The sequence below is a fragment of the Squalius cephalus genome (genome assembly GCF_949319135.1).
Source record: "Squalius cephalus genome assembly, chromosome: 8".
Classification (NCBI taxonomy): Eukaryota; Metazoa; Chordata; class Actinopteri; order Cypriniformes; family Leuciscidae; genus Squalius; species Squalius cephalus.
The window spans coordinates 40,893,747-40,921,470 of record NC_137129.1 but is presented as its reverse complement, the minus strand read 5'-3'; the positions used below and the strand labels follow the sequence as shown (position 1 = coordinate 40,921,470).

Sequence of the window (27,724 nt, the reverse complement as noted above, 5' to 3'; positions counted from 1 at the left end):
GTAGTCTTGCACTTCTGCGTTAAGTTGACCTTTGCATTGCATCCCGGTCTGTAATGTGTGACATATGGAGCCGACAGCATCAAAACTGGTGCGTTTGAAAGTGTGAACTGTCTATTAAAAATGGCCGGCTGTCTGACCAGCGTATATGAAGTGTGACTGAAGTGTGTTAAAATCACACTGATCCTTTAATCTCTGGACACATGGTCAATAGAGCGGCTACACCATGCCATTCACATGTAGATTTGATTATCCACTAACAGTATTGATTATTTGGAGTGTGTGTATAATTGCTGTCCGCTGAGAGCCATAGAGAAAGGACGCGAGGGAATCCACATGTGAGGCTCACGAGGTTTGGCATTTCCGTAGATGCGTCTGTCATCCATTAGGGTCCGATGTCAGAGCTCATAAAGGAGCGCAGAAGCCTGTTCTTGGTTGTTATAGTTCGTCCACATCAAAGAAGCTCCATAATGGTGGAGTTATTGCTGCCAGGGTTTATGGGAGATGTTCGAGGAGCCCATCTGTGAATCTGGTGCCGTGACCCGGATCTCATTTCTCATTTCCCTCCATCTGTTCACCTCATTCACACTCTTTATCAACAGCGTCGTGACGACAACTTTACACTGAGAGTGTGTGACAGATGAATGTAATTGAGGGTAGACAGACGTGTACGGGATTCTCTGACTCGTATAGTGGAAAATATATCCGTCATTAAGAGGAAAACTGGTTGGGCTTTTTTAGCTAACGGGATTACCTAAAGGAAAGTTGACGATTTTATTTTTTATTCATTAAAAATACAATAATAATAATGCAAATAATGTGTGTATAGATGAAACTGTATTATATATTTACTCTGAAATAAAATAAATCTAAAAATATTATTATACATTTTTTTTAATATTATATAATAAAATAAATTACATGTATATTAATTTATTAATATGTATATTTTACTTTATTTTATTTTCTATACACGTTAAATGCATATGTAAAACTATTTAAAATATGACATTATATACATTATATATAATATGAATAAATATGCAATATATCACTCAATTACTATCATACAAGATGTTACATGATGTTTATTTGAAAATGAACATTAATCTGTGATGAGTTGAGTTTGAACAGATGTAAATGTGCGTCTGAGTAAGTCTGTGTAGTTTTTGTTTGCTCTGTGTTTGATGTTGCGGTTTCTTTCCGCTCTGTGATCTCTGTGTTTGTGTGTGTGTGTGTGTGTGTGTACAGTCACACGAGTCAGTGCTCATGTGTTAGTTTTGTATGTGTGTGGTTGTGTTTGTGTGCGTCTCTGACAGATGTAAACGGTTATCAGCTAATGTGGACAAACAAACAGCCTCCGAGCCTCGTCTTGTGTAGCGCTCTGGAAAGAAGTGACCTAGTTTTGATGAACCCGCTATGAAGCTTCATTTACAGTACAGTTTCCAGCTCATTCAATCTATCATTATTTGTTTCGTAAATCTTTTAGGGGAATTAAATGCAGAAAAATTACACCGTGCTGATGCAGATATATTGCTTTTTTTTTGTTAAAATATTGCATTAATGCTTTTGATCCTCCTTACATCAGTTTAAAATAGATTTATATGTGCATAGCATTTCCTACAGATGAAGAATTAATAAAGAGGGTGGTTCTTATCCACTTATCCAATTTTAGCTTTGCATAAAAACATGATGAATACATATACAATTAATGCAGAAAGGCACAAATTATAATTATCCATAATTTTTTTTTTTTTTTGCGTTGTGCTTCAGTGTCATGCAAAGGTTGAAATGCAGCGTTTCGATGCATTTGGTGGCGATGTGAATCATTGCAGCATTGAAGCTGAACCTTTAACTCAGCATCAGAATTACCAAAAACATGTTGAGTTGATTACTCAGTGTTTATGAGAAACTAGTCATCTGGATGCAATATCTTTAAACCGCCCACACACACACACACACACACACACACACACACACACACATACACTCACACACACACAAATCAGGAGGTGGTGAATCATCTCTCTGTTCATTGATTTGTTGATGTGGCTGACAGTTGATAAAGCTTTTCCTTGTAACTGAACTCCAATAAATGTGTGTTTCCTTCCTGCTCGTGTGTCTCGCTTCAGTCTCAGCGCTGAGTCCAGTTTCAGATGTCTCGTCTGTCCTCGTGTCCTCCACATTCATCAAGCCTGTCCTCTTCCCTATTCGGACGGGGTTAACTATACAAGGGTAGATGGAGTAATGTAATTACCACAGGACGTCCTTTCGTCATGTGTGTATTACGTTGCTTCCTGATATCACGTGCGCAAACACATATAACCTATTATGTCCGGTCGAACGATGTATTAGTTAACCTATTAAGGTAAAAGGCGCCGTAATCTTTACTGACTTAAGCCCTATTCAGACGGGACTAGTTTAACATGGAGAGGTGGGGCAGAGTAATAATCACCAGAGCTTCTCTGTGAATTTAGTCCCGTCCGAATGTGCATCTCAGTGATCATTACGGACAATATCAGTAAAGATTACGGCGACTTTTACCTTCAGTAAAAATGTCCAGAAAAATGACCTCAGGTGACACTAATCCCATGCGAATAGACTTGCTGTAAATATGTACGTAAATATTCCATCATTTCGTGTTTAAAAGTAGTTTTTCAAGTATGGAGACGCTTGAAGAAGCATCCAGTTGCGTTCTAGTCGCTGGAACGAGTCTGTGGCAAAACTCAAGTGTTTCACACACACCATTCAGATCAGAGAGAAGATCGACAGCACTTGTTAGAGGCACGAAACATCTTTTAGCGTTAGGTAGTAGTAGATAACTTTATTTTCCCCGTGGGGCAATTGGGTTTGCGGCGCAGTCGCAAGGCACTTCATGACAAAGCATCAGACATATGACACAAACAGATACAATACAAAGCAATGCACTATACACCCCTGCATCTAACCAGGCCAACTGGACATCTAGCTTATTTTGACTGATTTAAGGCTTTTATGGCTTGTGGTACAAAAGAAAATTTGGATCTGTTCTTGGTCATAAGGGGTGGGCAGAAACGACGCCTAGTTGACAATAATTTAAAATGAGATGCCAACGGGTGTGTGTAATCACATACAATGTTATTGGCCTTTCTCACCACTCTATCTTTGTAAATGTGTTCAATGCTCGGTGATGTTATCCCCAGCAACTTGGTAACTGTTTTTCTGAGATTCAGTGGCATTTCCGAACCAACAGATAATACAGCAAGTTAAAACACTTTCAGTGTTCAATGTGTGTCTTTCAACCACCACATCAATTATTTTTTTATGAAAAAAAGTACACAAACAAGATAAGACTTTCACACACAAACATCAACACCAGCCGCAGTTCAGCCTCCCATGCACTTTCAAGTGCTTCAAGGTAAGTGCCTATTACCAACACAATCCAATCTGAAGTTAATTAATAGATCGTTCGACCGGACATAACTGTTTTATATATATAAATATAGGTTATGTGTGTTTGCGCACGTGATATCAGGAAGCAGTGTAATACACATGACGACAGGAGTGACGGCGGTGTGTAAATCGAGTTACTCTCCCACTTCTGCTAGTTTACTGAGATATCTTATCCCGTGCGAATTGGCCATTATTATTACAGACGTCCTGTGGTAAAAATTACATTACTCCATCTACCCTTGTAAAGTGAATCCCGTCCGAATAGGGATATTGCCCGTAATGATCACTGAGATGCACATTCGGACGGCACTAAAATCACAGAGAAGCTCTGGTGATAATGACTTTACCCCTCCTCTCCATGTTAAACTAGTCCCGTCCGGATAGGGCTTTAGACATGCTTGTCTTGAAACTGATCTCTTAAATATCTCTTGTTTTCTCCTAGTCAGTGTGAAATCTGCTTCTCAAATGATTCTCCTGAGGAAAAAAAAAACATTAATCTCACATTTGACTCCTCTACACTGTAAAAAAAAAAAAAGTTGAGAAAACTTAAAAGTTTAAGGCAACCAGCTGCAGGACATTTTTGAGTTTTCTCTACTTACGTGTTTGAGTTATCTCAACTTTTTTCATGTTAAATAGTTGAATAAACTTTAAAACCTGAATTTGTCATACAAAACATAAGTTGGATTTTTTACAGTGTAGTTTCACAAGAGATCTTAATGATTCGTCAAGACACCAAACAAAGCCTACAATCAAAAGTCTGAGTATAAACTCAATGATTTCTCATCTAATGATCTGAGCTGCTCCATATCTCTACTGTATGATGACTATCGACTCATAAATATATGTTATAAAACATCTGAGATGAGTTGATACAGAAAGCAACAGAACTGAAAGCCAGCTTTAGACTTTATTTTCTCGTCATATTCCTGGTCTGTTGTGAATGAGTGCTGGTTTCTCATCTTGCTGAGGATCTTGGCAGTGGTTTTGTCCCAGATAAGCAGTGCTCTTCACCGCAGACAGGTGGCGCTGTGGATCATGTTTCTCCGTCCCCAGAGATTACAGATGACCTATAAAACCACATGCTCTGCTCAATGTGCTGAGAGGACAAAATAAATGTGACCTGGCCTGATCTTCTCTTTCTCTTTCTCTTTCTTTCCACAGACATTTCCAGAATTTCATTTTACACAGGTGAGTGAATTATCATAAACCCTCTCTCTCTCTCTCTCTCTCTCTCTCTCTCTCTCTCTCTCTCTCTCTCTCTCTCTCTCTCTCTCTCTCCATGTTTTATTTCAAGCCAAGCAACACAGACTAAATCTCTGAGATGTGTGAAGTCTTCAGAGGAAGAGACGAGGGCGTTTTGTCTGTTCTGTTGACCTCAGTGTGGTTCAGTGAGTCAGAAGAGTAAAGAAAAGAAAATTAATGGCTATCAATAATGGCATTTTTTCCCCTGTGACAATTAAATTTGTGTTGTTCTCTGCAAACAATTATCATCTGGTAACACCTTACAATGAGGCTTCATGTGTTATCATTAGTTAACATGAATACAGCATTTAGTAATCTTAGTTAATGTTAATTTCAACATATAATACGTGTTTTAATCTAAAGTTGTGAACAATCATAATCAATTAAGAAATGCTAGATTAAGAAATGCTGTTAAATGTATTGCTCATTGTTAATTCACTTTTAATTGAGAAGTGTTGCCCATTTTATGTGTCCATTTGCACATATTTGTTTGTGTTCATATCTGGTGGGGCGTTGGGGTTTGGCTTCATTAGTTTGTGGTCTCTCTGAGGTTCGTTTGACGTGGTAACGAGAGGATATGAATATATATATATCATTATCATTATAATTGTATTATTTTATAATTAAATTTTATAATTAAATTCTATACTATATTTTATATAAATCATGTATTAAAATAATATATACACACACACACACACACACACACATATATATATATATATATATATATATATATATATATATATATATATATATATATATATATATATATATACAGGGCCTGAAGTTAACTTTTTTGACCACCAGCCACTGTGGCAGGTGGATTTAAAAATCCACCCGCCACAGTGACTTTTTACCAGCCAATTTTTTTTTTTTTTTTTTTTTTGCCTCATAAAAGGTGAAAAAAAAAAAAGGATTTGCACAAACATTTGTTCTTTAAATTGTAAGAATACACATTTAAGTGCTGTCAAGTTATTAACGAGATCCATACAAGTAATAATAATTCTTAGAATACAGATATAGACCTAAACAAATCACACGCGGCTGTGTTGATGGCTGGGCAGCTGTTAGTTACAGCGTTCAGGAACCGTTAAGCAGAACTAAATTAATATTGTTATTACTGGTAAAGTTACCGGGTAGGCTACCGGACATTTGGACACAACATCTGTGCAACTGTCATTGTACTGTAGCCTATTATCTCATCTCATCTCACCAACAGTTTAATACAACTCACACATTCAAACGTAACTTAGTCAGAGAAGACGCATCTTTCTCTCCGATCACATACGTTTCCGAAACACTCAAACTGCGCTGCTTTCACAGATGCTTTCTTTACTCCAGTAATGTGCCGCCACATTTTTAGCTAAAATCCAACGAAACATACAACTTCGTTTGAATGTCAAAGAACAGTTGCAAAAAAAATAAAAAATAAAAAATAAAAAAATACACACACACAAAAAAAACAATCGCCCCTTTAGTTACTGTTGCTATGTCCGACAAGCTACACCGCGCGCGCTCACGCCAAACCATGATCTCACGCAATGAAAAAACAGTCTATGTGAAAAACACATCGCGCAGCAGAGAGGACACTGACAACACGCTGACAGACAAGACAGTCCAGGTTACTTTTGATATTAAACAAAGTCTCAACGTTAAAATTTGGTCATTTTTAAAGAAATTTGGACAATACCGTTTTGTGGCTCTGTGACAGATCGCTGTGGTGCCTCAAGTTAAAGCTGCTCGTGAACCGATCATCTCTTCCTTCTAGTTAATTTATAGCATCAAATAAACATGAATGAACATAAGAAGGAATGTAGTTTTAACTGCGGAAAGATGTCAGTAGGCTTACTCAGTACACTCTGTTTTTTCAAGTTCAAATCCTCCAACGTTGAACTCTCCTGACTGCTTTGTCGGACAAAAAAAAAGGCGGATTATGATTGGCCAGATCGCCTGTCAATCAAACTCCCCGCGAAGGGTCGATTCTCATTGGCTGCCTGCCAATGTGGCAGGTAGATTGACAGTGTTACCCGCCAATTGAAGAATTCACCCGCATTTGGCGTGTGGTCGGGTGTTAATTTCAGGCCCTGTATATATATATATATATATATATATATATATATATATATATATTTCCATTATAAATATCTAAACATCCTAAAAACATGATGGTTTCACTTGACAAGCTACATTTAATGTATTTTAATTTAACTTCACTTAACTTTTTTCATGCAAAATTTAATTCAACTTTTTTTGCCTAACATGTTTATTTTTTTACTCCACTGGGAATTAAGCATATATTTTTTTCTATGATATATTTATTTATTTATTTATTTATCTATTTATTTTATTTGTTATTTTTTTTGCCCATATTTGTTTGTATGTTCATATCTGGTGGGGCGTTGGGGTTTGGCTTCATTAGTTCGGGGTCTCGCTGAGGTTCGTTTGACGTGGTAACGAGAGGAAATGAACCGATGAGTCATTAGCGCTTGTGTTGTCAGTGTCTCAGCAGTCGCAGACATTAATATTCATCTCTGCGCTCTTCACTGTCCTGAGAAACGGCAGATTCACGTCACTGACGGAGCCACATTCACGCTGCGTCCCCAGTTGAACAGTTTCACTGTGGGAATCCACTGGATCTGGAATATAATTAGTGCATTAAGCAGAATGTGTTTAATATAAGGGGCCATAATTGAGTTAAAGGTGCAGTGTGTAATATTTAGGAGGATCTGTTGACAGAAATGCAATATTATATACACAACTATGTTTTCAGTGGTGTATAAAGACCTTACTTAATGAACCATTATGTTTTTATTAGCTTAGAATGAGCATTTCTCTCTACACACACCGCGGGTCCGCTTACACCGACATGTTTCTACGGTGGCCCTGAGCGGACATACGCGTTTCGTCACTATGTTGTTCTTCGTGCAAAGAAGCGAATAAAACACTGACACAATGATGAACAAGTAACAATAATATTCGCAATAACATATCGCTTTACTGAATAATTAAGTAAACCTAATTTCTTAGTTTATCTTTGTAAAGAAACCTCATTGATTAACTGGCTACTCTCTGCTGTCTCAGACCACGACATCATTTCCCGTCGGCCAGCGTAACTTCTGTTGTTTGCAATTTGCAACTTCACCACTAGATGCCGGTAAAAACCACACACTGCACCTTTAATGCGTGAAGCATAATGTGTTTAATATGAGGGGCCTGATTGAATTAAGAGGTCTGGCTTGAGATGTTATGTGAAGAAAATCAACTCTGATGTCAGAGTTGAGCATTTATTAAATTAGCAGATGTTATTAATACTTCAGCACAAGCGATTAATCATAAGCAATCATTAGTGCTGTAAAAGAGAGTTCTGGAAGCTGGCCAGAAAGGATCGATCCTGCACAGAACTGCAAGGTTAACGAGAATTGACGATTGATTTTTGCCGAACGAGAGTCACTGTTAGCGTGTGAAGTTTGATCATGCTAGTTTTGTGTTGCTGCAACACTGATGGTGTTCGCACCTGATTTATCAGCAGCGGTTTCATTACTCCAGATGTGCTTTAATGCACCCGCAGTCCACACGCTAGTGTACCGTTTACTGCATACGGCCACTGCTGCTTTATTTATTTTATGAAAAGTGTTATTTATTTATTTATTTATTTATTTATTCCACACACACACACACATATATATAAATTTACTTTAAAGTGACTTTACTCATTTTTATACATTTTTTAACTTTTATATATAAAAGTTGTAACTTTTAAATTTACTTATATTTAAATAGTATTATTTGCATATATAATTTTTTTATTGAATTATATTTTATGTATATATATATAATTATAATTGTACTATTTTTTATTTATGTTATATATTATATTTTATAAAATTTACTTATTAATATAAATATATAATTTTTTTTAAATGTTATGTAAATTATATATTAATATAAAATAAATGATTACTTCTGTGTTTTATATTTTTTTTTATTATTGTGTATATACAATATATAGTATACAATAAATAGTGTGTGTATATATATATATATATATATATATATATATATATATATATATATATATATATATACATATATATATTTATTTATTTTTTTGCTTTTTTTTTTGCTTTTTTTTTGCTTTTTTAGATTTTATATATTATATTTTATATAAAATATATATTAATATAAATGGAATGTCATTTTATTTTTTCGATTTTATTGTTTAATGTTTGAAATACATTATGACTTTTTTACATTAAGAAATTTTTATTTTTTAACATAGATATTTAGTGTTTAAATTGTATTATTTTCTAATATTTAATATTATTCTGTTTTATGTAAATAATATAAGATATATATAATGATTTTATTTATGTATTTATTATTATATTTAATATACATTAATTATTAAAAGAATATATATACAGTATATATCGATTAGATATCTAATCTATACTCTGATGTTTTGTACCGTCTCTTGATAATATATTGTCTTGATCTCTGGGGATTTTTCCGTCACAAAGGAAACACTCTTGTCCCGACCCCTCCTCAGTCCCATACGGTGCATCACACACACACACACACACACACACACACACACACACACACACACACACACACACACACACACACACACACACACACACACACACACACACACACACACACACACACACACACACACACACACACACACACACGTTTGTGCGTCCGAGAGGAGTGTGTGTCAGTGCTCAGTCCTGCTGGGGAGTCAGGCCTGCTTTGTAAAGGCTTTTGTCAGGATCGGCGGGCCGGATGTGAAGGGTTTGTATAGGAAGAAAACTGCACCCCTCCCTTCCCAGCAGCCTCTTTGTCCCACTCTCCCTGTATCTGGGTTTTTTTAAAGAGGGGGTGTAGGTCCACAGCACATGTTAGCGCCTGCGTGAGCGGCCGTCAGTGTGTGTGTCCTGTCACGGTTAGTGCTGGGTCATTGAACCACCCGTGCGTCTCTTCTGAAGGACACGCAGGCGAGTGCCATCCAGTCGGCATCTTTGAATGATAACTTTAGCCTTTTTAATCTAGTTTCGTTTAGAAATGTCTGAAAATGTTCAAATGTTATTAAAAAACTGGATTAAAATAGGCAGGCTGATTAAATAATGGTTTAAATAGGATTATGGCTGAGATATGGGATTTGGTTCATTCACACAATGGAAGTTGGCAAAGTCCTAGCAATGCATTGTGGGATATAGGACGAAGTGTGCTTTGTAAATACTGCACGTTTTGACTTTACATAGTTATATATGTATACTAGTGAACAAACTACAGAACTAGTAAGAGTAGAAATGTTTTCAAATGAGAATTGATTGATTAGCCTAAAATATATTATATTATATCAATTTTTCTTTTTTAGATTATATGAATTATATTTTATATAAATGTTAATATAATAGTGTAATAGTAATAATAGTTCTCAGTTAATACGGGAGTAAGCAAGGACAAGGGACCTTGGTGTCGTTTCTCTCCACTCCAGTGTGTTTGTTTTAATGGCAGTCGTTGAGTGTATCTTGGACTGTGAATGCGATCGTCCTGTCAGATCCTCCGAGATCTTCTGTTCATTCCCAGGATAGTCTCGGACTCGCAGGGATTCGGGATGAGAGGCTGTCCGTCTGTGAGGGTCCTGAGTGGACCAGAGCTTTGCTGGATCTCCTGCTGATAAAGCCTATGATTGGCTTAAAACTCAGAGCTGTGCTCACACACACACACACACACACACACACACACACACACGCGCACACGCACACACACACATCTATCTATCTATCTATCTATCTATCTATCTATCTATCTATCTATCTATCTATCTATCTATCTATCTATCTATCTATCTATCTATATGTCTGTCTGTCTATCAGTCAGTCTATCTACCTATCTATCTATCGTTCTATCGTTCTATCTATCGTTCTATCGTTCTACCTATCGTTCTGTCATTCTATCTGTCTATCTATCTATCTATCTATCTGTCTATCTATCTATCTATCTATCGTTCTATCTATCTATCGTTCTATCTATCGTTCTATCTATCTATCTTTTTATCTATCGTTCTATCTATCGTTCTATCTATCGTTCTATCATTCTATCGTTCTATCTATTGTTCTATCGTTCTATCTATCGTTCTATCTATCTATCATTCTATCTTTCGTTCTATCGTTCTATCTATCAATCTATTGTTCTATCTATCTATATCTATCTATCTATCGTTCTATCTATCATCAATCTATCTATCTATCATCAATCTATCTATCTATCTATCTATCTATCTATCTATCTATCTATCTATCTACAGTATCTATCTATCTATCTATCTATCTATCTATCTATCTATCTATCTATCTATCTATCTATATTGTTCTATCTATCAATCAATCTATCCATCTATCCATCTATCCATCTATCCATCTATCCATCTATCCATCTATCTAGTCTCCAGCACTAGTTGAGGTATTGTGGCTCTTTGCTGCTGGTAATTGATTGATTTGCTGGAATGCCTCGGGCTGAGGGAACAGAAGTGTTTAACGCCGCTGTTCTTCACGCTGTGCCTCAGAGGATCAGCTTTAGCCGGAGGCCGTCGCGTCTCTGCTGAGACCTCGAGACTCAGCTCTGCTCCAAACCTAGTGCTTACAGAGACCACAGCACCAGCCGAGCAGAACAGTCCTGGAACAGTCCATGCGCTCAGATGCTGCATGAACAAATAGAAATGTTGCTTATAATTTTATTTTATTCAATAGCAAATAGTATTGATAGTAGTCAATAGATAGATGTTATAATAATAAAGCATATGTATAAAAATAATAATACATTTGCATTTATAATAATAGTAATAATAATCATTATTTGTGTAAATGCAATTTTCAAATAATTATTTATTTTTTTCAATAAAAACTCTTTATGTAAGTAGACTAAAAATAAAAATATAACAAAGAACTTTGTGAACGGCCCGTTAAAAATCAGCTGCCCATGTAATGCAGTAAACAGCATGGCAGCGCACTAGTCTTTGGTTCAGAGCTGTAGTGTAAAGAAAATGAGCAGTGAGCATGCTGGGAAACACAAAAGGGCGTTTTGGGGACCGAGGCAGTAAAAAGGCTCTAGCAGAGACAATGCAGGTCAGCAGTGATTTGCAGTCGTGGTTGACTTGGTAAACAGCCACTGCTGAAGGAAATGAGTGTGGGATTTGCATATTAATTAGTTTGCAGTGGCTCCTCCCCCTCTAGCTTTGCACTGGCCTTCCCGAACTCACGGCTCATTCCCCTCGGTGAGGCAGAGCGACACACACACTCCATCTGTCTCCTCCCTGAGAGCTGATCACTGATGACTTCAGGCTTCTCCTGTGAACGCCAGGCATCAGGGCAGGATTTGTGTTGGCGTCGAGGGCTTCCTCCAGTGGACATATCTGACCGGATCTGTGTGTCTGAAGGTGGATTATCTGCAGTCGAAGGCCGGTGTCTGTGTGTGTGTGTGTGTCAGGACAGGTTCCCATGAGGGTGTTTGAGAGCGGCGGGTGCTGGCTGACCCTCTCCACGGGCTCAGACAGACAGTCTGACGCTTACATGGAGAAGAGACGCTGCAATGCTTTCCCCTTGTGCTGGGCCGCAGGTACACCGCTGTCTGTTCACTGCTGTCTAATGCTGGAGTGTGTGAGTGTGTGTGCATATGCGGGGTTTTGGGGGGTTTGGTTGTGCGGATGAGTATGAAGTGTCTTGTTTTGGTAGTTGAAAGCATTTTGGCACAAGCATTAGTGTTTATTTTGATCTTTTTGTAATTTTTTTTACTTAAATTTGTTTTATTTATTAATTTATTTTTATTTAATTTATTTAATTTAATTTATTATTATTATTTTTTTATTTTTTATTTTTTTTATTTTACATATCATACCGAACATAACACTGTGAAGTAAAAGCACACTAAAAATGCATTCTTAAAAACATAAAACTTTACGTTAATATGTTTAGCCAATGCTTTTCTCATTTTACAAAAAAGGAATTAATTATATAACATTAATAATTAATTTAAAAGCAGTTCATTTTGATTTTTTTTTCATGATTTTTTTGCAATGGTATTTTACTCTCTCTCTCTCTCTCTCTCTCTCTCTCTCTCTCTCTCTCTCTCTCTCTCTCTCTCTCTCTCTCTGTGTGTGTGTGTTAAGCACCTGCTCTTGATGCTGTCCTTTAGTCAGACACTCATTCAGTCTTAATCTTATTGACTCTTGTGTGACTGACAGGACAAACCTCATTGACTGGTATGTGTGTGTGTGTGTGTGTGTGTGTGTGTGTGTGTGTGTGTGTGTCTTCAGTGTTTTCATGTGTGTTCATCCAAGGAATCATAAAGAGAAAATTTGATTTGAAAATGCCAATTAATTTTAATTGGTTGATTGAATTTACCTGCTTCAGTTCCTGGTTAAATTAATTGAAGGGCAATATTTCATCACTCAATGTTGATTCTTCTGCTGCGGCTCAGTGCAATGAACAGATCAAATGATTATTATCAAATGATTAAGTTCCAACTTTTCATTCATTTTGAGTTCATTCATGCTTTAGATCATTGTTTCAGAGACAACTTTAAAGAGAAAGCATCTTGATCACTTGTTTGAAAGCATCGTTTTCATGATCCATCATGCTAAAAAGCTCTTTGCTTTACTGGTAAAACCTTCAGGAGAATTTGTTGGTAACGACTGCATCTTTTTTTATCACTAGTTTTTCACTATTGTTATTCATAATTTCACTATTTGGTGCAATTAATATGAAATATTGCATTAATTTAAAACTAAAAACTGTGTGAAAATTGAAATGGCACTTAAAAAGATGAATTCTGCTGTGTATATAAAGTATATGCTTGTATGATCTTGTGTAATCTGACTTTTGACTAGTTTTGGTCTACTATTTTTTGTTGTTGTTGATGTTTATACAGGAAAACAGTTTGCTCTTGATATCATGATGTTGAGGGGCGGGTAAATCTGAAGACATCTCTAAGAACAGAGCAGAATATGCAGGGGAAATATTGTAGAGTTTGATACTATGTGCCTTAAACACACACAAAAACATCCTTGTCAAATTTGTGTTTTTCCTCAGAAGTGTCGTTTTAGGAGTTGTTTAGGAGATGTTGTAAACAATAATGTTTCCCAGCGGACCCATGCAAACCTGTAACACTGAGATCTGATCAGCTTGCTGTTTTGAGAGCGGTCTTGCAGTTTTTGTGTGCAGTTTACATCAGACTGTCAGTCAACCATACTTTAGTAAGATTAAACCAGAAATTAAACCAGCAGTATCTGGGAAATAAGGACTATATCCATAGATGGACTAGCATGAGACCCAGAATGCACAAAAACACACATTATGGGCCCTATCTTACACCGGCAATGCAGCGCCAAGCGCGACGCAAGAGTTTTTTGCTAGTTTCAGCCTGACGCAGTTATCATTTTCACGTCCCGCGCCACGTTTTTTAAATAGCAAATGCATTTGTGCCCATTTGTGTGCCCATGGGCTGCTGGTCTGAAAACGAGGTGTGTTCTGGCGCATTGACGGCACGTTGCTATTTTGAGGAATAGAAATATAAATAGCGCTCCTTAAATAATAAAAAATACTGCGCCATTGACTTTAGACCAGGTTTCAGTTGGTCAATGGCTCAGTATTTTGGCGGATCCACAATGCGCGTACACTCTGCTTATTACACACACAGGGACGCACAGCAGAACACAAACACGCCAAATATTTAAAATAAAAGGATAACAATGTAAAAGATTATTATTGTGTACATAAAGATATGGTGGAATCCGGCTTGTCCCGTAGATGTTCTGCTTGCACACTTTTACCTCGCGCACGAGCAGATCCGTTTGCACTCTGGAGACGCTTCTGTCTTTCCACTATCAAATTCTGTCATGTAAATAGCGAATCCGCCATGGCGCGAGCTCAACTGGCATTTAAAGGGAATAGGAGATGAGACTCTGATTGGTTTAACGCACGTAAATCCCAAAACACATCCATTACTCATTAAGAGAATAGGGACAACCCTTTTAGACCGCCGACCATTTTTCCCGTCGTTAAAACTAACAAAAGTGGATTCGGACACGCCCTAAGTGCACTTGCGCCCTGCGCTTTAGACCATGTGCTTAGATCATTAAAATAGGGCCCTATAGCTCAAGCATAGAGATAATCTGTGACCTTTGAAGAGCAGGTTACGTGCTTCAGACACTAATGGAAGATCTAATGCATGCTGGAGTCACTGAGGGTCAGATATAATGTGGTTTAACGTGTTCAGCTCATGTTGTGTTTCTCTGGATGGATGTTGTGTTTTCAGAGGGATTTGTGTTCCTACTGTACCTTCACTCCTGTAACATGAGACATTTTGAGCTGTTGTCGATCTGATCCCTCCCACTTAATTTAAATACATTTGCATGTGCAATGCATGTTAACATGCGGGTGATGCGTTCGGTGTGATGAGAGCATCTGTGGGTTCAGAGGTCGCTTGAGGTCACTCTTATCGTCTTTTCTCATCTTGACTCTTCTTGTCTCATTCTTGTCTCGTATCTTCTCATCTCTTCTGGTCTATTCTCATCTCTTTTAGTCTAGTCTCTTCTCTTCTTGTCTCTTTTTGTCTTGTCTCGTCTAATTTCTTTTCTATTCTCATATCATTTCTTCTGGTCTGGTCTCGTCTCTTTTCTTGTCTCTTCTGCTCTAGTCTCTTTTTCTCTATTCTCATCTCTTCTAGTCTTGTCTCTTCTTTTCTCAGTTGTCTCGTCCTTTCTCAACTCTTCTCTTGTCTTGTCTTGTCTCTTCTCGTCTCTTGTCTAGTCTCTTCTCATCTCATCTCTTCTTGTCTCTTGTCTAGTCTCTTCTTGTCTAGTCTCATCTCTTCTCATCTCGTCTCTTGTCTAGTCTCTTCTTGTCTAGTCTCATCTCTTCTCATCTCGTCTCTTGTCTAGTCTCTTCTCATCTCTTCTCTTCTCTTCTCGTCTCTTGTCTAGTCTCTTCTCATCTCTTCTCGTCTAGTCTCATCTCATCTCTTCTTGTCTAGTCTCATCTCTTCTCATCTCGTCTCTTGTCTAGTCTCATCTCCTTCTCTTCTCTTCTCTTCTCTTCTCTTCTCTTCTCTTCTCTTCTCTTCTCTTCTCTTCTCGTCTCTTCTTGTCTAGTCTCATCTCATCTCTTCTCATCTCTTCTCGTCTCTTGTCTAGTCTCTTCTCATCTCTTCTCATCTCTTCTCGTCTCTTGTCTAGTCTCTTCTCATCTCTTCTCATCTCTTGTCTAGTCTCTTCTCATCTCATCTCTTCTCTTCTCGTCTCTTGTCTAGTCTCTTTTCATCTCTTCTCTTCTCTTCTCGTCTCTTGTCTAGTCTCATCTCATCTCTTCTTGTCTAGTCTCATCTCTTCTCATCTCTTCTCATCTCTTGTCTAGTCTCTTCTCATCTCTTCTTGTCTAGTCTCTTCTCATCTCTTCTTGTCTAGTCTCTTCTCATCTCATCTCTTCTCGTCTCTTGTCTAGTCTCTTTTCATCTCTTCTCTTCTCATCTCTTCTCGTCTCTTGTCTAGTCTCTTCTCATCTCTTCTCGTCTCTTGTCTAGTCTCTTCTCATCTCTTCTCGTCTCTTGTCTAGTCTCTTCTCATCTCTTCTCGTCTCTTGTCTAGTCTCTTCTCATCTCTTCTCATCTCTTGTCTAGTCTCTTCTCATCTCATCTCTTCTCTTCTCGTCTCTTGTCTAGTCTCTTTTCATCTCTTCTCTTCTCTTCTCTTCTCGTCTCTTGTCTAGTCTCTTCTCATCTCTTCTCTTCTCTTCTCTTCTCTTCTCGTCTCTTGTCTAGTCTATTCTCATCTCTTCTCGTCTCTTGTCTAGTCTCTTCTCATCTCTTCTCATCTCTTGTCTAGTCTCTTCTCATCTCATCTCTTCTCTTCTCGTCTCTTGTCTAGTCTCTTCTCATCTCATCTCTTCTCGTCTCTTGTCTAGTCTCTTTTCATCTCTTCTCTTCTCATCTCTTCTCGTCTCTTGTCTAGTCTCTTCTCATCTCTTCTCTTCTCTTCTCGTCTCTTGTCTAGTCTCTTCTCATCTCTTCTCGTCTCTTGTCTAGTCTCTTCTCATCTCTTCTCGTCTCTTGTCTAGTCTCTTCTCATCTCTTCTCGTCTCTTGTCTAGTCTCTTCTCATCTCTTCTCATCTCTTGTCTAGTCTCTTCTCATCTCATCTCTTCTCTTCTCGTCTCTTGTCTAGTCTCTTTTCATCTCTTCTCTTCTCTTCTCTTCTCGTCTCTTGTCTAGTCTCTTTTCATCTCTTCTCTTCTCTTCTCTTCTCGTCTCTTGTCTAGTCTATTCTCATCTCTTCTCGTCTCTTGTCTAGTCTCTTCTCATCTCTTCTCATCTCTTGTCTAGTCTCTTCTCATCTCATCTCTTCTCTTCTCGTCTCTTGTCTAGTCTCTTCTCATCTCTTCTCGTCTAGTCTCATCTCATCTCTTCTCGTCTCTTCTTGTCTAGTCTCATCTCATCTCTTCTTATCTAGTGTCATCTCGTCTCTTCTTGTCTAGTCTCATCTCTTCTCTTCTTGTCTATTCTCTTCTCATCTCATCTCTTCTTGTCTATTCTTGTCTCGTCTCATCTAGTTTCTTCTCATCTCATCTCTTCTTGTCTATTCTTGTCTCGTCTCATCTAGTTTCTTCTCATCTCATCTCTTCTTGTCTATTCTTGTCTCATCTCATCTAGTTTCTTCTCATCTCATCTCTTCTTGTCTATTCTTGTCTCGTCTCATCTAGTCTCTTCTTGTCTTGTTTCTTTTTGTCTCTTCTCTTCTTTTACTCTCTTCTTTGCTCTCAACTCTTGTAGCCTATCTTTTGTTCTACTCTCATCTCATCTAATCTCTTTTCTTCTTCATTGTTCTCATCTCTTCTTTGCTCTCTTATAGTCTAGTCTCTTCTTCTCGTCTCTTTTGCTTTCATATCACCTCCTGTACTCTCTTCTTTTGCTCTCATCTGGGCTCTCCTCTCCTCATTTCTGAGTCACTGTGTTCATTGCGGGTGCATGCTGGGATATTTGTGGCTCTCATGAGTGACAGCATGACGTGACCCTATCATCTCTGTTCCACCGGATGGTTTCAGCTTGTTAAAGGACAGTTCCTCATGTTGTCCGACTGCAAACTCAGCATTTTCTTCGGCTCAGAAACTAGTCTCATGCTGTCAGGAATGACTCATTACTCCTAGATGACGGAAATTCAGTGAAATCTTCATGCAATCGCCTGAAATGACTCATTTTCACAGGGCAGACTGTGTTGATGCGGTTGTTGGCTGCAGAGCAGTTGAATTAGACCGAACCGTGACATTTAAGATTGTGAAGTCATTAGAGATGCTATATTCAGATACGGCTGCGGTCACTGCGGTGTGAAGAGATTTCCTTCAGCGTTGCCCATTTTATTCACAATGACATGGCCATCTCTTTGCTGCATTTTATTTTAATATCTTCATTATGGGAAATTAAATTCACCCAGAGATGACAGTTCTGTCATTATTTACTCACCGATAGTCCCTCCAAAACCATATACTATTCGAATCTGTCACCACAGAGATGCATTGCACCAGGTTAAACCTTTATATTTATTAATTTAGCAGATGCTTTTATCCAAAGTAACTTATAAATAAAGAAAATCACAAGCAATTTGTCGAGCCAACAATATTAACAGTATTCAATGCTGTATCTATTTCAGTCATGAAACTCTAGATGGCTCAGGCTGATGGTCCTTTACATGCAATCTGCCAGCAATCACATCGTTACTGCATGGCACAAGCTGATTGGCTCCCAATCACAAGCTGATCCTGCAGCCAATGAGATTGCTTACTCAACATTTAAATGGTCTGGTCTGAGTTCCTGTGAACCCCTCCACCTCCCCCAGCTCCACCTGCCTAGATCTGCTACGGGATTTATGATGTCTATTTATGCATCTTACATGCTCACAGCAGCGTGTCTGTGTATCCGTTAACAGTAGCAAGTGCATACTTACAGCAGCAACGAAACAGATCTAGTATTTATTTAAATTTTTTGTTTGTTTATCATTTTAAATAGATAAAAAAATAAAAGTTATAGTAAGTTCCTGTTGTGGATTTTTAATTGCGTTTTGTTCAATGCTATTGAAATAGAGAAATCTAATTAAAAATAAACTTTCATCCAAAATTTTTGTGGCTATGTATTTTCATGCATATAAGATTTATGTTAAAATCAAACTCTATTGGGCTCAGTTGTGAGTCATGTCTCTCATATCGCATCTCTCTTTGACTGTAAGTACTTTTCTTTTGCTGTATGTTGCTGCCTATGAAGAGCGTTCCCATCATTATAGAAAGTAGCTACCTATGTAGAGCGTATACAACAGAGAGTTTGTACAGTGTATCTCTTTGTCCTAAATGAGCCATTCTGTATTAGTGTTCATTGTTTAAATGGATATAGGGGTGTGTCCTGCCTTAAGCCACGCCCCCGCACACCTGGACGCCAGGTGAGTCTGTGGAAAATGAGTGGTGAACAGGTAAACATGACTCACACTCGGCCGTGACTGTAGCGATGAGACTGTGTGTGAGAGGAGAGAGGCTCGACCCGTGTGTGTGATGGTAAAGCGTGTCGTGTCAGACATCCCACACCCGTTACAGGCACAGACGTGTGCCGGGGATTTCTGTTCGCCGCACGACTCCCTCATGTTTCCCGACAGAGATGGATGTGTGTCGCATGACTTCGCTGTACCGTGTGTTTGCTGGCCGTTTCTATTCACAGGTAGGATGGTCGTGACCACGGGCCGCTCTCATGCTCGTTATATATTATATAGACAAATATGTGTATGTGTGTATATATATATATATATATATATAGATAGATAGATAGATAGATAGATAGACAAGTATGTGTATGTATGTATATATATATATATATATATATATATATATATATATATATATATATATATATATATATACTAAAAATGTGTAAAGTGCATATATGTTTTTATATTAAATTAGATTTACTGTAAGTCAGTCATTCATTAGTTTGACTTCCTACCAAGTCTAACACTGACATTTTTAATACATTGATCTATTTGTTTCAACTTGTCGTAAGAGTTTAGTGAGTAACTTTGGCATCTAAAAGCATCTTCTGAATGTGTGTGATGTTTTGGTGTTTGTTTATGATGTATGAAGCAGACAGACTGCGGTGTGTTTGGATAGTGTCAGTGTCTGGAGCTGTGTGTGTGTGTGCGTGTGCGTGTGTGTGTGTCAGATCTCTGTGCCATACGTGACTCTGAGAGTGTAACTGCTCATTCACTGACACTTTGATGTGTGCCTTTCAAGTTCATGTCTGGCTCATATTTCACCCCAACACTAAAAGAAAGCCATGCTATGTTGTATTAAGGAAATGAAGCCAATAATAAGAGCCTCCTTTCACCATCAGGGTGAATCTCATGACAGCCATTATGATTTAATTGCATTGTGACATTATTTTCATGACAGCTCGCATTACTGTAATGTGTCCAGATGGTTTGTGATTCTCCTTAGTTTCTCACTGATGATTGTCATTAGTCTGTCATTAAATAAATCACACTGTGTTCGTTTATCTAGGCCAGAGTAGGACTGGCCCCCCGACTGAGCCTGGGTTCACTATAGAATACTATATAACTATAGAAATAATGGTGACCTGACTTGACTGCTGTAACACTGAAATAGGCATCATCCTGCCAGACATAAGGAACTTTTGGGAAAAATCAGCATAAAAATAAATGCATTTTCCAATTATATCTGTAGCCCTCTCTTTACATGGAACAGGAATCACATCAGAAGTTCATCTAAAACAGTAAATAGACACCTTAGACTCTTTAAAGTTTAGACCCTGTGTTTTACTCAATAATCCAAGGCTTTGTCTGCTCTCCTGCTGCACTTCCATTGTAAATCCTTTACCGTAAATGTGTTTTCCAAACAATTTGGAGAACTGAATGAATATGAATTATTTCCGATGGTAAAAATCAGCAATAGCTGCAAGACTCCTGGTTCATCATGTTCAACTAATGGAAAACACACTGTCTTGCGTAACTGTCCTGATATGTGTGTGTGTGCGCGTTTGTTCTTGCACGTTTGTTTATCTTTGTCATGGGTGTGTTTCATATTTGTGATGGTGATAAGCGTCAGATAAGCGGATGTCTGGGATTGTTGGAATGCTGCCGAGAGGAATGTGCTGCGCAATCTGCTGAAATATCCCATCAGTCCATCCCAGCATCTGTCCTGCCTGTGTTGTGGAGTTTAATGTATGGATGGACTTTCAGCAGAAATGTTAGTTGGTTAGTTTGTAACATTCAGCCAATTAGGTTGAGATTACAAAGTTAAAATGGGGTCAGATTTTACTGTGTGAGGAATTGGGTGTTAAAGAATGAGATGCAACTGAGGTTAAAGTGGATAAGAACAGTGTATTTACAATCTTCATAAGAGACTTTAAAACAACTCTATAAAACCAGGAACACTCAGGGGGCCCTATTTTAACGATCTAAGCACATGGTCTATAGTGCAGAGCGCAAGTGCACTTAGGGCATGTCCGAATCCACTTTTGCTAGTTTAACGACGGGAAAAATGGTCGGCGGTCCCGGCGCATGGTCTAAAAGGGTTGTCCCTATTCTCTTAATGAGTAATGGGTGTGTTTTGGGATTTACGTGCGTTAAACCAATCAGAGTCTCATCTCGTATTCCCTTTAAATGCCAGTTGCACTCGCGCCATGGCAGATTCGCTTTTTACATGACGGAATTTGATAGTGGAAAGACCGAAGCTTTCCACTCCAGAGCGCAAACGGATCCGCTCGTGCACGAGGTAAAAGTGCGCAAACAGATCATCTACGGGACAAGCCGGATTCCACCATATCTTTATGTACACAATAATAATCTTTTACATTGTAATCCTTTTATTTTAAATATTTGGTATGTTTGTGTTCTGCTGTGCGTCCCTGTGTGTAATAAGCAGAGTGTACGCGCGTTGTGGATCCGCCTATACGCACACATTACTAACACGCTCTTTAAATAACAAAAAAATTAATATTATAATTAAAATAAATGATCTATTTCAGTTCCTCAAAATAGCAACGCACCAACAATGCGCCTGAACACAAACCTCGTTTTCAGACCAGCAGCCCATGGGCACACAGATGGGTGCAAATGCATTTGCTATTTAAACAACGTGGCACAGGACGTGAAAATGATAACTGCGTCGGGCTTAAACTAGCAAAAAACACTTCGTGCTTGGCGCTGCATTGCGTCGGGTGTATGATAGCGCCCAGGCTGTCAAAAGCATAGAGTCTATCGCACCATACCAAAAAACAGTCCATAAGAATCCTTGTGTGTTGAAGCATCCCAATGTGTGTAGTGATAATCCAAAAGTGGTGTGGAAAGGTGAGTCCGCAAGACATACACACTTAAAATGTTATGAGGAATAAAATGGACTAAGAAACATGTAGACCAATTGAAACTCTATTATACATAAAATACTTCTACGGAATAGAGCAGTAAAGATGTCTCTTACAAGTGTAATGCTGTGTGTGGAGTTAACCAACCCTACTACAGCGCCTCCAGCTGAACGACCACCCAGACCAGCTTTAACCAGCTAGAGAGACGTGTATTCCTTAGACGAGGCTCACTCATTTATTCACACGTCAGGCTGTCAACCCTGATGTAACCATGAGCAGTTAAATGGAAACTGATTTGCTTTCCATCTGCGAAGTGTCTGGCGATTCATCTGCTCCTGTATAACGCCTCTTAAATTTATCATGTTCGCGCTTCGCTATATCACTGTCTGGCTCTCGAACCGCTTCACACACAGAGATAGAATGAGAAACATCCTCAGATTATATCAGAAGTGTGAGAAACGCTGAGATGCTGTTAGAAAGTCCTACGCTAGCATCTTTTATTTTGGAAACAATGTCCGTTTTTATTGTCTGTGTAATTAGTGTAGAAGGACAAAATAGGGCTGCACAATTTGGGGGAAAAAATCTAACTGATACAAAAAAAGAAAATTTATGATTTCGATTTAAAATGCTTTTTTTCAGGTTTGCAGTGCTTGTTTGGAACAGTGTTGTTTATCTATAATGAAGATACCATTGTAGTTTTAATTCATATTTTGAATACTTTTTCATGTTTATTGTAGTTAAAGATTTAGGAATTTTTGTGGTGTATTTTGTCATTTTTATTATTTTATAGTTGCCCATCCATATAGTTTTTGTTGATTTTTATTTCAGAGATTCAGAGATGAGATTTTACTGCGTTTACTGTGAACCGAGACACTCAGAATTGTATCATGAGCTGCTCACGTGTAGATAAACACAGTGCCGCGCTTCACTCTGAAAGATGCATTTCATTTGTTTATTTCATTAAATCGCAGCCTTTGTGATTTGATAATCACACTAAGCCTGATTGCAATTTTGATTTTATTTTTTATATCAAAATGACCCTAACCGGTTTCCCCTTCCTCTTGTTTTTTGCACAGAATATGACAGACACTTAGCGCACAACAAAGGCATGGCGACGGCATACCTGGAGCCCAACCCGAACTACACCCTGGGCACCGGGGCCAAGGCCCGTCTGAGTGCAGGGCCGGAGCGGGCCCCTGGGGCCCCGGACAGGGTCCTGAAGGTCTTCCATCACTTTGAGAATAACAGCGAGCGCAGCACCTGGTGCAGCAACATCCGGCATGGAGACGCAACTGACGTCAGGGTAAGAAGGTCACATAAGTTCTGTTTAGTGTCCTTCTTTTGTGCATCAGTATCTGTAGCTTTTAGAACCGGCGTCTTTAGAACCAGTTTCTGAGGGTTTTGCATGGTTTTAAAGTGGTCCAACTAGTCCAACTGCTCTGGTCTTGAGCAGGTCTAGATAGTTGTTTGGCTGTTTCTCATTGATGATTTTATAGTTAGTTTCTCATTACTGTATCAATGCAATGAGAGTCATCATATCCAGACATAATGTTTTTTTTATTTAAAAATCATCTTAAAATGTAATTCATTACAGCAAATGCAATACATTATCATCTGTATTTTTGGAATTTAAAGTCCCCCTGTAGTCAATCATTGTATCCCTTAAAACTCGTCTTTGATCACCAAAATGCCATTTAAAAGTTTTTTCCTTGAAAACAAATTTCTTCATGCCTTAAAGTAGCTTGATTGTAACTCGACACCCTTTTAGTATACGCGGTTCTATGAATATGCAAATGAGCCCCGCCTCCACTCACTCACTCAGCTCAGAGATCCACTGGTTGACGATCACGCATTGATCTGATTGGTTACAAGGTAGTGTGTGACGTCAGAAACACCAGCGATTTCAAAGCGTGTTTTGGAGACTGTCTTTGGTTCACTGCAGTTTTAAGGAGGAAATACTCAGCAATGGTGTCGACTTATGAAGTTACACATGGTTTGTCTTAAAGAACAGCTACCTAACACCACATAGACATATAAACAACATTAAAAACTTGATTTTCACCACAGGGGGACACACACTTTAAATAATACATAGCTATAATTATATCAATTATAAACATATAATAATTTTTGTAGTTATAAAAAAACTTATTTTCTGTTAGAATCTGTTTTTCATACTAACAAATCCAGATAAAACTGTTTCCTGAGGATTTTACATGTTTTCCGGCTGGTTTGAGTTGGTCGTTTTAGTCATTCGCTGGTCTTGATGGTTGTTTGGTTGAACTTTTGTTTGGATTAGTTAGATCAGCTTGGTCAAGGTTTTCAGAGCAAGTAGACCGCCTCAGACCAGCAGCAAACTAGCTATCAAAGTGTGTTTTTCCACTTTATTGACAGTCTTTTGATTCATAATTGCAGGATGGGTGGGTTTGGTGACAAATACTGGTGACATCACCATTTTTGTGCCAGTGTGTGTTCAGACATGTAAATGTGTCTCTTCAGGAAACATACAAGCCCTTCTGAAGATCAGCTTTCTCAGAATTTTCTGAATTAATTTCAGACTCTGGAGGACCGAGTCGAGATGGACGACTCTGTTAGAGACGCAGCAGTTGTATTGATCAGCGTGTGTGTGTGTGTTAAGCGGATTGTTGTGTTCAAATCCACACGAAGATTAAACATGCTGGTCCTCTTGATCGGATGGTCTCTGGTGACCTCTCACCCCCTCAGTCTGGACACAACCTGTCTTAATGTGTGATGATTTTAAGTCAACAAGAAGACATTTCAGTGCATGTTAAGGCAAAAGCATTGCTTTTTCATGCACTGGTCATGAAATTGGTTGAGATTTTGCTTCCATAGACTAGTGGGAAAAAAACATCCATTAAATACACATTTTTATTTTTTCATCCTGTTTATTAGTTTTTATTTTGTTATATTTTATTTATTTACTTATGTAGATTTTAATTGCAATACATATCTTAAAGGTGTTGAGTTTAAGACTTCGGCAGCTTTACACACACCAAACGTTACAGCTTAATTAAACATAACATTTGTCTTTATCTACTGAGATTAATCAACTGGGGAAATATGGGGAAATTTAATAGTTGCAATTTTCACCCTGTTCATCTGTGTTTCCTTGCCTTAGTCCAAAGAACAAAGTGTTTGTCTTCTGATCATTGAGAACATGTGGAGGTCTGGCTGAGGTCCAGATTCAACAAGCCTGAAGCTCAGAAACTGTGTGTGTGTGTGGTTTAATCGCGACAGAAGTGGGCATTTCTAATGCAGGATCTTTTCAAGCTTTACCACAGATGTTCAGATTTCCAGCATCAGGGATTTTATTTGGAGAAGATTAAAATGAGGAATATTTTGTGGCATGAAAAAGTGGAAGAACGAATGGAGAATCTAAAAACTTTTGACTATTAAATTGTGCAAACATGTCATTTCTGCTGAAAATGACTTGCATATTTTAGAGAAGGAAAACTTTTTATATGTTTTGAATTAGTTTGTTTTGATAGCTTTGGGCATCTGCTTACTGAATAAATGAATATAAATTGAACGTATTAGCATTCACACCTAAATATAAAATAACAAAGCAGGATCTGAATGGCAACTTCTAATTGACAATTTGCATGCAACTTATTTGTGATGCTAATGATGCTGAGCAACAAATGACATTTTAAACCATTGCTGAAATTGCAGAAAGTTCTTTTATAAATGAATAGAAGGTAATTTTATAGAAAAGACAGTGAATGTTGATAATATCTAGGCACAGTAACAGATGTTTTTGCAATTTTTATGATTTTAGTGTATGTGAATTTGTTCATGTTGTTTTAATTATGCTAAGAAATACAATGCAGTGTTTTAAAATCTTTTATTTCAGCGGGAACGTTGTTGTAATGAATTCAACTGGATTTATCCATTTTATAATACTATAATTCTATAAGTTTTTAGCTGTAAAGCATGTTAACGTACCATATAGTATAATCTTTTACAGATTAATTTGAGTTGCAGATCTACACCGCAGTGATTATCTCTTTAAACTCGGCCAAATGAAGCACTTTAATTATCCTAATGAGAGATTTGCTGTTGTTTCACTCTTGGATTAACAGGCCGAGACCAACAAGCTCGTCATCCATTTTAACTTCACTCACGTCTTCTGTATATTCAAGGGGGCGACTAGTCAATTACAAGATGGATGTTCATTTAAATTTCATGTGCATTGTTTTTTAGAGATGTGATAGGCATAGTGTAAATTTCCTTTTTTTATTTTTATTTATTTTTACCAATGGCAAGTGCTTGAGTTGATCTTTATGGTTCATGAGTCTCTTTTCCTAGTACATGATTTATTTTAAAGGGGTGGTTGATTATGATTTCACTTTTCTAACTTTAGTTAGTGTGTACTTTAGTTTGAGCATAATAAACATCTGCAAAGTTACAACGCTCAAAGTTCAAAGCAAAGAGAGATATTTTCTTTTTAAGAAATTGCTTTTTAAGGACTACAACAAACGGCTGGTAGAGACTACACCTCATTCCTCCCGGGTTAGTGACATCACCAACCCTAGAATTTACATAAGCCCCGCCCCCTGAACACGATTTATTGATTATCAAGACAGAATATGCTAATCAATGACTAGAAGATAACTACACATAAACTATCTAAATTCACCAACTAACCATTCAGAAATGTCCTGTTGCTTCTGCATGTTGTCTCTTCTTCTTGAGTCTCTCCATCATTGTCTGACTCCGGTTTGAACATAAAAGGCTAAAAGTTTTTGAAATTTTCAATGCATGTGTGTGTGTGAGGTAAAATGACACAAGCTCTTGAAGCTCCGCCCCCTGTGCCGGGAGCAGCAGCTCATTTGCATTTAAAGGGACACACACAAAAACTGTGTTTTTGCTCACCCTCAAAAAGTGACAATTTTAACATGCAATATAAAAATATCTGTGGGGTATTTTGAGCTAAAACTTCACATACACACTCTGGGGACATCAAAGACTTATTTTACATCTTGTGAAAATAATATACCACCCCTTTAAAAGGCCGAGATCTTACAGAAAGTGCATGTTAAAGCGCTCCCAGTGCCAGTACGCAGTGGGAAATCCAGCTCTGTTATTCCTGCACACCACCGGTTTGCCAAACCCTCAGTCGTAATGTGAAGGCCACGTGTAGACGCCGGTTCCAGCTGGCCTGAGCGCTGTTTATATGCTGGTAAAAGCCAACACTGAGCGTTAGTCAATCTCTCCTTCATATCAGGCCTGAAACTCAGTCACCAGAGCCTGCCATCATAAATATACAGTGTTATGGCTGCAGTGCCAGCGTGAGTTTCTAGGCCTGATGAAACGCTCGATCCACTCTGTGAAGAGCACTGTAGTCTCAGTGCTGTGTTTCTGATGCGGAGAGAGATGTGAGACGCCGTCTGGCTGCCTCTGTTTCCTTTGCCTCTGTTTTTAGGGTTATTTAGTCTGTACAGAGACACCAGAAGTTGAGGGTAAATTTAAATATATACTGTACTGTATATGACACAAGGTTTGGCATTTATGGAGAATTCATTTGATGTCACAACAAGTCTGCATAAATTGGTCAAAGCTGTCCGTTATTTAATAATTTTAGTTTACTTGTCTTTCGTTTTTAATGCCAGTGT

The 27,724-nt window shown here is 38.0% G+C and overlaps 1 protein-coding gene across 3 annotated transcripts in view; it reads left to right on the top strand.

Annotated features, from left to right (window-relative positions):
- ptk2aa (protein tyrosine kinase 2aa) overlaps positions 1–27,724 on the top strand; it is a 99,504-nt gene that overhangs the window by 22,474 nt on the left and 49,306 nt on the right. The window contains exons 3-4 of one of the 3 annotated variants that reach the window (XM_079879766.1): positions 4,591–4,617; positions 23,165–23,391. In XM_079879766.1, coding sequence (XP_079735892.1) covers positions 4,591–4,617; positions 23,165–23,391 — 254 coding nt within the window. Of the gene's footprint in view, positions 1–4,590; positions 4,618–11,787; positions 12,301–23,164; positions 23,392–27,724 lie in introns of those variants that run through there. The other 2 variants (XM_079879767.1, XM_079879768.1) reach the window with 2 other exon arrangements.